Here is a 14226-nt window from a genome sequence, read left to right on the forward strand (position 1 = left end):
CCACCTACTCTCCCCGTTCTATCTGCTCATGTCAGACTTTCCACAGACACAGGGAGGCAGAGCGGAGGGGCTGACGACCGGCAGAGCACTCACAATCACACCATTTAGCTTTATCCAAACACTGAGCCTCTTCACACCTACTACACTTTTCATAAAAATACCGTCAACTGCACATATTACTCAAATGTAAACTTGCATACTTGCTAGGCATCGGTCACTACCTCTGGAGTTTGCATTGGAGCAGGGTACTGCAAACAGAATTGTCTCGTTGAGCCAACAGCCCTACAGTATAAATGGTCACAGCAGAGCAATGTTTTTGAAATAGCTGAAATGTTGACATTTTCCTAACATTTGACACTTGTTTTATTGAGGTTTTACCTGAAATTGCAGTAACAGTCTGTTACATTCTGAAATTGCCACAGTAGCTGCCGGCTACACTGAGCCACGTAAAACTATGGAAGCCCATCCCCACCAAACACATGTAAAATGTAGATCATACAAATAGGATATGTTGTAACAATGTATGATGATTTCAGAGGTGGCACCACAGGTCCCAGAGTGGTGGGGGGAATCTCTTTCACCACTCCACTCCACAGACTCTCCTTCATATCTTGCAGTGGGAATAGGGCTATTGTGAGAGAGAAGAGCCAAAGAGAGAAGGGAGAGAGAGCGAGAGAGAAAGATTGCAGGCACAAACAGAGAACAAGCGAGAGGGGGAGAGATGATTATAACAGGGAGTAAAAGAGTTGAGTGTGTGACTGAGGCCGTGTGAAAAAGAAGGCAAGCGGGGAAAATGACAGTGTGCAAGTATGTGTTCATTTTCTGAAATTTGTGAGAGGGAAAGAAGGAAAAAAGGAGAAAAACACAACCAGGGAAGAGAGAGGAGAGCTTGAGCCATGCATTGGAACCACATCATATAAAAAGAAGTAGTGAAACCATGGCGAATCCCACAGACAGTAATCAGGCTTGCTTAGAAGGGTAACTATGGTTATGTGCCCAATCAAAAGCCAGGTGGCCTGTCTATACTGGAAAGAACACACACACACACACAGGGCTGCTGAACGGTGACATCATTTCCTGTCTGAGTGCATTCTTGGGCCTGTGGATTACTAGATTCCGCCATTCAGCAGCCATCCCATCCTCACAGACAAACCTGTTCTTCTCTCAGCAGTTTATAGACGCTCCACAGAGGGAAAAGTTCACTTTATGGGGAGGAGGAATATCTAACAATGGAATTTTCCCATTGAGCCATGGCCATGAGAGAGTGAGAGTTTCTTGTGAGACTGAGGTTTGCTGCTCAAATGTTGAATTGGGGAAAAAACAGTGGTGTAAAAGGACCCCAATTGTAATACTTGAGTAAAAGTAAAGATACCTTAATAGAAAACGACTCAGGTAAAAGTAAAAGTCACCCAGTAAAATACTAACTGAGCAAAAGTCTAAAAGTATTTGGTTTAAAATATACTTAAGTATCAAAAGTATAAATCATTTTAAATTCAGGTGCATTATATTAAGTAGAGGTCGACCGATTATGATTTTTCAACGCCGATACCGATTATTGGAGGGCCGAAAAGGGCAGATACCGATTAATCGGCCGATTTCTTTTATTTATTTGTAATAATGACAATTACAACAATACTGAATGAACACTTATTTTAACTTAATATAATACATCAATAAAATCAATTTAGCCTCAAATAAATAATGAAACATGTTCAATTTGGTTTAAATAATGCAAAAACAAAGTGTTTGAGTTGAAAGTAAAAGTGCAATATGTGCCATGTAAGAAAGCTAACGTTTAAGTTCCTTGCTCAGAACATGAGAACATATGAAAGCTGGTGGTTCCTTTTAACATGAGTCTTCAATATTCCCAGGTAAGAAGTTTTAGGTTGTAGTTATTATAGGAATTATAAGACTATTTCTCTCTACACGATTTGTATATACCTTTGACTATTGGATGTTCTTATAGGCACTTTAGTATTGCCAGTGTAACAGTATAGCTTCCGTCCCTCTCCTCGCTCCTACCTGGGCTCGAACCAGGAACACATCGACAACAGTCACCCTCGAAGCAGCGTTACCCATGCAGAGCAAGGGGAACAAATACTCCAAGTCTCAGAGCGAGTGACGTTTGAAACGCTATTAGCGCGCACCCGCTAACTAGCTAGCCATTTCACATCAGTTATACCAGCCTAATCTTGGGAGTTGATAGGCTTGAAGTCATAAACAGCGCAATGCTTGAAGCACAGCGATGAGCTGCTGGCAAAACGCACGAAAGTGCTGTTTGTATTTTATCTAACGGGTGGCATCCCTAAGTCTAAATATTCCTGTTACATTGCACAACCTTCAATGTTATGTCATAATTACGTAAAATTCTGGCAAATTAGTTCGCAACGAGCCAGGCGGCCCAAACTGTTGCATATACCCTAACTCTGCATGCAATGAACGCAAAATGACACAATTTCACCTGGTTAATATTGCCTGCTAACCTGGATTTCTTTTAGCTAAATATGCAGGTTTAAAAATATATACTTCTGTGTATTGATTTTAAGAAAGGCATTGATGTTTATGGTTAGATACAGTCGTGCAACGATTGTGCTTTTTTTGCGAATGTGCTTTTGTTAAATCATCCCCCGTTTGGCGAAGTCGGCTGTCTTTGTTAGGAAGAAATAGTCTTCACAGTTCACAACGAGCCAGGCGGCCCAAACTGCTGCATATACCCTGACTCTGTTTGCAAGAGAAGTGACACATTTTCCCTAGTTAAAAGAAATTCATGTTAGCAGGCAATATTAACTAAATATGCAGGTTTAAAAATATATTCTTGTGTATTGATTTTAAGAAAGGCATTGCTGTTTATGGTTGGAGCAACGTGTACCTAAGCGATTATATGCAACGCAGGACAGGCTAGATAAACTAGTAATATCATCAACCATGTGTAGTTAACTAGTGATTATGATTGATTGATTGTTTTTTATAAGATAAGTTTAATGCTAGCTAGCAACTTACCTTGGCTTCTTACTGCATTCGCGTAACAGGCAGGCTCCTCGTGGAGTGCAATGTAAAGCAGGTGGTTAGAGTGTTGGACTAGTTAACCGTAAGGTTGCAAGATTGAATCCCCAAGCTGACAAGGTAAAAATCTGTCGTTCTGCCCCTGAACAAGGCAGTTAACCCACCGTTCCTAGGCCGTCATTGAAAATAAGAATGTGTTCTTAACTGACTTGCCTAGTTAAATAAAGGCCCCCCCCCCCCAAAAAAAATAAAAAAATAATCGGCCAAATCGGCGTCCAAAAATACCGATTTCCGATTGTTATGAAAACTTGAAAACGGCCCTAATTAATCGGACATTCGATTAATCGGTCGACCTCTAATATTAAGCTAACCAGATGGCACCATTTTCTTATTTTCCGGATGGCCAGAGGTACGCTCCAACATTCCAACATAATTTACAAACAAAGCATGTGTGTTTAGTGAGTCTGCCAGATCAGAGATGACCAGGGATATTCTGTTGATAAGTGCGTGATATTTTTTTTATGTTACCTTTATTTAACTAGGCAAGTCAGTTAAGAACAAATCCTTATTTTCAATGACAGCCTAGGAACAGCAGGTTAAGTGTCTTGTTCAGGGGTAGAACGACAGCTTTGTACCTTGTCAGCTCAGGGATTCGATCTTGCAACTTCTCGGTTATTAGTCCAACGCTCTAACCACCAGGCTACTTGGACCATTTTCATATCCTGCTTAGCATTCCAAATGTAACGAGTACTTTTGGGTGTCAAGGAAAATGGATGGAGTATTCTCTTTATGAATGTAGTGAAGTAAAAGTGAAAGTAGTCAAAAAAAGTAGTCAAAAAATACAGATACCCCGAAAAACTAAGTAGTACTTTAAAGTATTTTTACTTAAGTACTTTACAACACTGGAAAAATATCTGTATTCTGCACAAAATCACTTCTGTACATGAACAATAAACTCTTGGTATGAAACTGAGTAGACAGTAGACTGACATATTGTACAGTATCAAGTCCTAAATGCAGACATCAAAACCTGATCGACCAACATTACAGCTACAAAGCTATTCTTTCCTACAGGCCTTACCACTTTCACACACCTTTTTGTGTTTTTCATATTACACTGGTTACACCTTGTAGTTACAGCACCCTGGTATAATGGATAATAATGCTAAGTGCTACAGAAGACAATATCCCTCACCATACCCTTATCTAAACACTGGACAGCACACACACGCACACATGCACACACGCACACACATAGACCAGCCGCAATGTGGTATATGTTTCGTAAGGAAGAGGACCAGAGTGGCCACCTCAACCTCAGCGTTGAGAGAGAGCCCTCCAAGTCCTAAAGCCACAATCCCTTGTCTCTGGCAGCCCACCAATACTAAATACTCTAGTGTTGTACAGTACAGCAGACATCCTGCCCTGCACATGGCAGACACGGAGAGCGAGAGAGAGCGAGAGAGAGCGAGAGAGAGAGAGAGAGAGAAAATTAATGGACTGCTGCCTATCTGAGCATCATTGAGCCGCACTCTCAACCAGTTCCTGTCACTGCATTCGGGTACTTCCAAATTGCCCTGGCACATTCAACACATGCCACCGTGTACACTGAGATTGTATTTATTGCTGAATGACAGGACCCCCTTTCAGTGGAGCAAGTTATCAATGTGGCATTGACAGGGGTTTAATTCCCCTCCTGTGGGTCGTACAGTGAGCCTCATTATCTCAGGGAGAGCAAGGGAAAGACACACACGTACGCACACAAGTGAGCACAGTGTACACACACATGCGCACACAGTAGAAGGGCCAAGGGAGAATGTACTTTATTTGATACAGGACAGATGATTTCAATCATCGCCGTATCTGATATAAGGGGCAGCACGCTGTACCTCATTACGCCCCTGGATCCGGAGAGTGGGAGATTTGGGACCCTGACCCTCCTCCGTATCCCAATCATGCCTTTCCCATTAGCCTCGCCTATTCCCTCATCTATTATCTGGGAGGGAAATACGTGACAGTGGGAATACTGAACACCCATCCGCTCGGATTAACTGGACAGGCGGATGGAGGAAACAGGCCCTGTTACGGAGGTTCCGATTAGTCAAGGAAAGTATTGCTAAGAGGAAGGTAGGCTAAGATGAAGAGACACAGAAAGTGGAGAGACACTTAAAGGGACACTACGCATGGAAATGAATGTTTGACAGATGTTTCGAAATCGCAAAAGTCGATGTCAAATCAAATCGAATTGTATTGGTCACATACACGTGTTTAGCAGATGTTATTTTGGGTGTAGCAAAATGCTTGTGTTTCTAGCTCCGACAGTGCGGTAATATCTAACAAGTAATATCTAACAATTTCACAACATATACCCAATACACACAAATCTAAGTAAAGGAATGGAATTAAGAATGTATAAATATTTGAATGAGCAATGTCAGAGCGGCGAAGACTAAGATACCGTAGAATAGTATAGTATACAGTATATACATATGAGATGAGTAATGCAAGATATGTAAACAATTTTAAAGTGACTAGTGTTCCATTTATTAAAGTGGCCAGTGATTTCAAGTCTATGTATATATGCAGCAGCCTCTAATGGCTATTTAACCATCTGATGGCCTTGAGATAGAAGCTGCTTTTCAGTCTCGGTCCCAGCTTTGATGCACCTGTACTGACCTCGCCTTCTGGATGATAGCGGTGTGAACAGGCAGTGGCTCGGATGGTTGTTGTCCTTGATGATCTTTTTGGCCTTCCTGTGACATTGGGTGCTGTAGGAGTCCTGGAGGGTAGGTAGTTTGCCCCTGGTGATGTGTTGGGCAGACCGCACTACCCTCTGGAGCGCCCTGCGGTAGCGGACGGTGCAGTTGCCATACCAGGTGGTGATAAAGCCCAATAGGATGCTCTCAATTGTGCATCTGTAAATGTTTGAGGGTTTTAGGTGTCAAGCCAAATGTATTCAGCCTGCTGAGGTTGAAAATGCGGTGTTACGCCTTCTTCACCACACTGTCTGTGCGGGTGGACCATTTCAGTTTGTCAGCGAGGAACTTTAAACTTTCCACCTTCTCCACTGCGGTCCTGTCGATGTGGACAGGGGGGTGCTCCCTCTGCTGTTTCCTGAAGACCATGATCATCTCCTTTGTTTTGTTGACGTTGAGTGAGAGGTTCTTTTCCTGGCACCACACTCTGAGAGCCCTCAACTCCTCCCTGTAGGCTGTCTCGTCATTGTTGGTAATCAAGCCTACTACTGTTGTGTCATCTGCAAACTTGATGATTGAGTTGGAGGCATGCATGGCCATGCAGTTATGGGTGAACAGCAAGTACAGGAGGGGACTGAGCACGCACCCTTGTGGGGCCCCGGTGTTGAGGATCAGTTAACTGGGGGTGTTGTTTCCTACCTCACCAACTGGGGGCGGCCCGTCAGGAAGTCCAGGACACAGTTGCACAGGGCAGGGTTCAGACCCAGGGTCTCGAACAGCATTCTTACATGCTAGGGCAGTGTGCAGTGTGATGGTGATTGCATCGTCTGTGGATCTATTGGAGCGGTAAGCAAATTGAAGTGGGCCCAGGGTGACAGGTAAGGTAGAGGTGTCCTTGACTAGTCTCTCAAAGCACTTCATGTTGACAGAAGTGAGTGCTACGGGGTGATGTCAAGAGGAGTTTGTGTCCCATGCCATATTTTATGTAGATCTAGCTATGCCCTAATACCAAACGAATGAGAACTGTCTAAATTCCTAATTTCATTCAGTGCTTATTTTACCCCCATTAATTTAGGGTTGCGATATAGTTGGACAGAAACAGTCCCTTATCCATTGTAAACGTGCCAATAGATAGACGAGGGATGGTGTCTTGTGGGTCAATTGCTTATACTAACTGTATTAGGCCAGTTTTACAACTTCCTGGGGACCTATATTATAAGTCTTCCCGCGACACAACGTTCAACTATTACTCATCCCAGTCACCCCTAAAAAAAGTACCTGGCTAAGAACAAGACCCTTTGTGGTTTGCGCGTTGAATTACTGAAAGACCAAAACTAAAAGGCAACAACAAAAAACGAGGTGTTTGTTGTGGGTTTTCAGTTTGACTGTTCTTCAGGACACAAACCACATCTTGTTCTTAGTCTGTTCAGACCCTTGCTCTCTTATTTTGTCTACCTATAAATCCATGTAAACATTAGGTTAACCTTCAACACCATTACAAAACACTGCCTTGTAGCCAAATGTACAATACTGTATATCAATTACACGTTTGACTGACAACACACGTATACTAGCAACATTCCTCATGGCAGTGTATAATTTAGAAATTCTTCCATTCATGTTTTGATGACACACCACTCCTTTACTTTAGTTTCTCCCCTCCTTTAAATCTGGAAATTCCTGAATGTGAGTGTGTTTAATTGACTAATGTTATTCTGAGTAAGCTCACACTAAACTACCTTACCATTCAAACCCACATAGACAACCCTGACAAGATGCTGAAAGTAAACTGGTCTTCTACTTGAGAGATAAATTCTGCTTTTCTTTTAAAACTGGGAGGAGAAGACATGCTCTGGTTACGTCTTTCAGTACTAAACCAGGTGACATACTGTATGCAGTACGCATACCTCTTCTGTGGTAGGGGTCTGGGGTATGGTACATCACAGCTTGTATCATTAAGAACAAGTTACTCACCCACCACAGCTATTCTTCATCAGACACTTAGAAAACAGGGATCCAAAAGGGTTCTTAGGCTGTCCCCATAGAATAACCCGTTTTGGTTCCAGGTTGAACTCTTTTGGGTTCCACGTAGAACCGTCTGTGGAAAGGGTTCTACGTGGAACCCGAAAGGGTTATATTTGTAACCAAAAGGGTTCTACCTGGAAACAAAAAGGGTTCTTCAAAGGGTTCTCCTTTGGGGACAGCCAAAGAACCCTTTAGGGTTCTAGATAGCACCTTTTTTCAAAGAGTGTAACATAAAGACATATGGGGGGGTGAAGGTTTGACTTTGTTATATGAGAAACAGTACAGACAAATATGGAGCAGTACATAAAGCCACCAAAAAGACACAACAATAACCACAACACACGTACAGTTGCACACACACACACAAACACGACACGAAGCCACCAAAATACAATGACACACATACAGTTTCCCCAGTCACACGCACAGCGTATCAGTAGGGAGCGTGTGAAACGGTGCGGCCCCCTCCTCCCAGGGAGTACAGGAAGGCCCAGACAATGCAGAGGCTTCATGCCGGGTTCAGCTTTTCTCTCTCTCTCTCTCTCTCTCTCTCTCTCTCTCTCTCTCTCTCTCTCTCTCTCTCTCTCTCTCTCTCTCTCTCTCTCTCTCTCTCTCTCTCTCTCTCTCTCTCTCTCTCTCTCTCTCTCTCTCTCTCTCTCTCTCTCTCTCTCTCTCTCTCTCTCTCTCTCTCTCCAGTCCTAGTCCTTCTAGTCAAGGCCGGGTCCGAGAGCAACTGGGCTGTATCCGCTCCAGCAGTTATTTATACTCAGGGAAGACACACACACACACACACACACACACACACACACACACACACACACACACACACACACACACACACACACACACACACACACTGAGTTTTCTCATGGGGGTAGGGTTCATTGATTACTGTAACATAGCACATTGTGTTTGTGTGTGACGCTGGGTTACAGTGAGTGACAGGTTAGGTTAGTTGGCTTTCACCTCAGTACGAGGTGTAAACAACAACCTTTGTGACGTTAGTTATGACGAAATTCCTGCTCAAAGCCAAACACTTGTGGTTGGTGACATGACTGACAATGAGACTGAGAGACCACAATAAATCTGACTCGATATAGTGTGAGAAAGAAGTGCACTGTAATGTCTAAGAGTTGTGGTAAGGAGACTCAAACAGGTGTTCCATAGAGTTAACTACTCTTTATGGACAAAGAGTTAGACTTTCTGTGAAACTAGCTTCACGGTAACACCATACTTAGCCAACTTAACCTATTAGATTGAGTTGAAGTTCTTGAGTTCATTTTAGAGCAGAGTTATGTTCTTTTTAACTCGTGTATATCAAATTTGCCCGAGTTAGAAAGGAATGACACAGATATAGGTAGGCTGTTGAAAGTGTGGCGCGAGAGAGAGAGAGGAAGATGGGAAGACGGAGAGAAAGAGAAGAGTGACTCACTCACAAATCTCTTTAGAGAATCCTGAAACCATTAACTTGTTCCAAAGACAATCACATTAGCTCCTTAACAGGGGTGTCTCCAAGTAAAAAGCTATTTGAAGCCCCTGGATACTTTATAGTCTTCTCCATAAACACATCAGAGGAAAAATTCAGACTATGTGTCTGGGCCAACAGATCTACAGGGCCTAAGTGACTATCTCAATGTGTGATTTATGTCTTTGTAAACACTATCCCAACCTATGAACAAAGGTTGGGTCTCGTTCAACATCCTCTGAACATTTGAGCAGATCTAGGGGGGAAAAATACATAGAGAACTTGGCAGGGTTGCGAGACACCTTTGAGACAGTTTGAACTGAAATTTTAAACAGAAGTGTGGCCACTGTCAATGATAGCATATGCCCTCCCAGCCACGGTTACGGATGTCTGTGTTCAATTCAGACTGGTGATAATTCTGACATCACAAACTGTCTGAGTATTCTTGAATTCAGCTCTAGTTGAACTACTCGGCTACTTTACTAGTTCAGTAGATCTATACTTTACTAGTACAGTCAGAGAAATGTGTTCTTTACACTGTAAAGCACTGTGATGGTTAATGAATCCCCAAAGAAACAAACCATGTAGTTTCCATTTGACTATGTAATTTATTAATAAATACCGGTAAATGATGTGCCATGAAATAAAGTACAAGGTTCACTAACTACACTCAGAGGCCAGTTTATTAGGTACACCATCCCGTTCTCGAAAATGGTTCGCTACTACAGATAGTGAGTCACGTGGCCTTGGCTTGCTATATAAAGCAGGCAGACAGGCATCGAGGCATTCAGTTACTGTTAGATTGAATGTTAGAATGGGCAAAACGAGTGACCTAAGCAACTATGAGCGTGGTATGATTGTCGGCGCTAGGCTCGCCGAGTTCCAGTATCTCAGAAATGGCTGGCATCCTGGGTTTTTCACGCACAACAGTGTCTAAGGTTTACTGAGAATGGTGTGACAAACAAAAAACATCCAGTTAGCGGCAGTCCTGTGGGCAAAAACAGCTTGTTGATGAGAGAGGTAGAGAATGGCAAGACGAATCCCGGTTCCTGTTGCGTCATGCTGATGGCAGAGTCAGGATTTGGCATAAGCAGCATGAGTCCATGGCCCCATCCTGCCTGGTGTCAACGGTACAGGCTGGTGGCGGTGGTGTAATAGTATGGGGAACGTTTTCCTGGCACACGTTAGTTACCTGGATTGAGCAACGTTTCCATGCCCCAAAGAATTCAGGTTGTTCTGGAGGAAAAGGGGGGTCCAACCTGGTACTAGATGAGTGTTCCTAATACATTGGCAGCTGAGTGTATGTTCCCTGAGTAACAACTGCATCAAACAGATCGGTCTACAGTAGTGAAGGCACCCATTTGAGAACGTAAGAGCAACTTCAACTACATCAAACATGTCTTGACATGTTCCTCAGCTTGAGCGGGTGTCATAAATGCCAGCTGTCTGTCTGTCTGTCTGTCTGTCTGTCTGTCTGTCTGTCTGTCTGTCTGTCTGTCTGTCTGTCTGTCTGTCTGTCTGTCTGTCTGTCTGTCTGTCTGTGTGTCTACAGGGGCTACAGTAAACAGGAAACTGAGTCATACATAAGGTGTGGGCAACAGGTGTATTTCCTGATAAATCTTGGTGAACACATGACGTCAATCTAACATTTACAACAGATAAACAAGTCTTTGTCAGAGGCTATTAAGTGGCTAAGATCTTTGACGGCCTGGAACCCGTGGTTGAGTCAATAAAGAAACATGTGACCTTCACTACTCCTTATCAACACCTTTGAATTCTGAATTTTGAGTAACAGTTGATTCAAAGTACGTAGAATGTCTCTTCAATGCCGTAAATATTAAAACATCACTTCCTTTGTTCTGGTCCTTGGTGATAAAAATTATAGTGTGAAAATACATTGACACCGTCACAGCTGTTCCCCACATCCTTCCTCTTACTTTTTGAGGTTTGATATGAACTCTAATTGACAACAGAACAGAGAGATGTGTGAGTGAATGTAGACACCTGCCTTCTTATTACAATGCTTGCACTGGGATTGCATCATAATGTAGGCTGTAGTCTGCATGTGACTTCTCTACTTTATCCATGCTGGTACTTGCAGTGGAATGTAAGAGGTGCCAGTCTGGTACCATTCTATTTCACTATACCAGAGATGGTATTCAAAAAGACAATCCTTAAATGCTTTTGTGTTACCTTCAGAAACACAACCAAATGATTATTTTTGCCACAGTATATATGACATTTATTACACTCAGAATTTTCACAGTCAGAATGACTGCTCATTAGCTTGAAGGGGGGTCCCTCTAGGCCCAGCGGTTCTACTGTTAAAGAGACATATTCTAAAATGCGCTTCTAGTGTTACAGAGACATATTGTAAAATGCAGTTCTAGAGAATAGGCCTATGTTTACCACGTGACCAATATCGACCATGAAGTAGCAGAAACAATCACTCTGTTGACCAATATCCTAAGGAACACTTTTGAACTTGTTCTTCTACTAATATAGAAGTAATTGGTAGGCCTATAACTCCTTGATGATTGTCTTTTTTTGTTGTTGACCTCAGAGATTTCCTGTGTGAACTCACACCCAGATAACATCTAGTGTAAAAGAGTGCGGGCTGGGCACGACTACATTGATGCCACTGATAATCCATAAATCGGTATTTACTAAAGGGGCATGCACATACACTGCAGTCATTTGCAATGGACAGGGGTTAGGGGGTTCGGAAGTCCCCCGCATAGTCCCCTAGCAACAAGCACTGACTGGTGAGAAGACTCCAGAAGTTTCTGTAGTTTACAGAAAAGATAAACAATGACATCGCCACACCAGAAATCAAAGTCATTTGGTCTAAGTAGCGGAGCAATGCATGACTTCAAACTTGGATCTGGTGATCAGGCTATTCTGTCCAAAACAACCTCTGGTGCTGACTTGTACAAATGGAAAAGTGATGTCCTTTTATGTTGCCTACCCCTACCCAACTGACAATAAAATAGCAAATACCACCAACCTATGGTTGTGTGGCAATAAATTCATCTGGTTGAATGGTATTTCCATGAAAATTACACACAAATTGGTTGATATTGCAAATCGTCACACATTTCAAAACAATCCCAACGCATTTATGTCTATGAATTTCTCATATTTAGTGTCAAACCCAAATGGTCTTTTATCCAAGGTAAAGTGTTTCAGGTTTTACCGAGGCCATATTTATAGTGTCAGGCTTTGGCACTGCACGGCTGGAAAAAAACAACAGCACAGCACTGAATGGTCCTTTCTGTGTGGAATAAACTTTACACAGGCAGGACTTACTATGACTCTCAATTAAATATATAGGCATGTGTGCGTGTGTGCGCTTCTGTCTGTCTGTGTGTGTCCATGTGTGACCTAGGAATCTAGGACAGTTCAAATTCATTTCCCGCAATGTATTCATGAACATTGAAGCTGTGATATTTTGCAGACCAGATTTCTCTGCGTACCAAGGGTTCTGTATACGTTGAAACTTCTAATAGAGAGGTGCTAAACCATGTTTTGATCAACACGGTGGCTTACATTGAAAGGTAGGCTTCGGTTATACTGTAGTTAGCTGTGTAAGTAGTAAGTCGGCGTACTCCCATTGACATCAAGGTAATAACTAGCCTATACATGAATATTAAAAAAATATATACAATCATATAATTAAATCATGACAGCCATTCAGCCGATGTTTCAAACTGTTATAAGACCTCAATTTAGAAGATGCCAGCAGGGTCTGGTTTGTTTGACCCAATGTCCAAGACAGTGCTGATGCCTGGGGGCTGAATTAATAGCGTGGGATCATGTTCAGCACCAGATGGTGACTGTTGTCACGGGGGAAGGGTTGGAAATTATACACCACATGTACAGTAGAGTAGCCTACAGTATAAACTTCCAATACTGTTTCCCAGTAAACAAACACACACCACTAAAAACGCGCAGCAGTTATCACGCCATGGTGTTCAACTGCACGTGGGCTACGACTATGAGACACTACGGAAAGTTATAGTTTAACCAATACGTCTCGAGAAATGTTATCTAACGGACGGCTGAGATTGCAGCAGCCTTTCTCTTGATCAGCGAGGCAGCGGCTGCTCGAGCGTGGCCCCTTGCCGTGAGCAAGTCATAAACTTCGGGTAAACTTATTAAGTCTTCGTTTGTAACAGGTTAAATCAAGTATTTAATCTCCATAGCATCGCGCCATTGGCTACTATTTCAGCCGGAGTAAAAATGACTTTGTGTCGTTCATACTTCAAGTAATCACTTCAGTTCAACCAGTGGTCTTGACAGGCTATAGGCTGTAATTATCGGCTACACACTTCTCGAATAAGGTGATACACGTCTCACACATTTTCGGCGTTATCAAAACATAATAAAACAACATGGTTTACTATGTGGCACTGTACAATATTTGATTTTCTTACCGAACTTTTGATGAACGTCAGATTGAAGTTCATCTTGGAACTCCGAACTCAAGCGACTATCATCCAAAATTCAACCTCGTTAAGAAATCTAAAACGTCCTCAAAACACGACTACTTGCAATAGAAAAACATTGTAAATAAAAAATCCGCTATTGAAACATCCGGTTGTTTCCATACATTTAGTTATATATAAAAAAAGATACTGAAGAGTTGTCAGCCTTGAGCACTCTCACTTGCGACACTTCCACCACCAATGGCATACTTCTTTCAAAGTAAGTCCTCTGTACTCATTGACGTCATGCCCATATACCAATCACATAACTTCATTTGGAGTGAAAAAAACAAGAATGTCACTCCCAGAGTTAACTTAGAAGTAGGCTACAGTAGGCCGACATCAATAAATATAATACAATATTTTATGCGCATTGGGTAGAGTATTTCTATATGTTTACATTTGAGTCATTTGCAGACACTCCAATCCAGAACAATTTACAGGTGCAATAATGGTTAAGTGCCTTGCTCAAGGGCACATCAACAAATTTTCCTCCAAGTCAGCTCAGGGATTCAAACCGGCTAACTTTTAGTTACTGGCCCAACACTCT

At 42.4% G+C, this 14226-nt stretch overlaps 1 protein-coding gene across 1 annotated transcript in view; it reads right to left on the minus strand.

Annotated features, from left to right (window-relative positions):
- Positions 1 to 13891, minus strand: part of LOC106563139 (tumor necrosis factor receptor superfamily member 10B) — a 36176-nt gene extending 22285 nt beyond the window's left edge. Inside the window, exon 1 of the mRNA XM_014128395.3 lies at positions 13626 to 13891. Coding sequence (XP_013983870.1) covers positions 13626 to 13658 — 33 coding nt within the window. The 5' untranslated portion in view covers positions 13659 to 13891. The remainder of the gene's footprint in view (positions 1 to 13625) is intronic.
- Positions 13892 to 14226: the final 335 nt, after the last annotated feature.

This window comes from Salmo salar, chromosome 11, assembly GCF_965601325.2.
Source record: "Salmo salar chromosome 11, fSalSal1, whole genome shotgun sequence".
NCBI classification, from domain to species: Eukaryota; Metazoa; Chordata; class Actinopteri; order Salmoniformes; family Salmonidae; genus Salmo; species Salmo salar.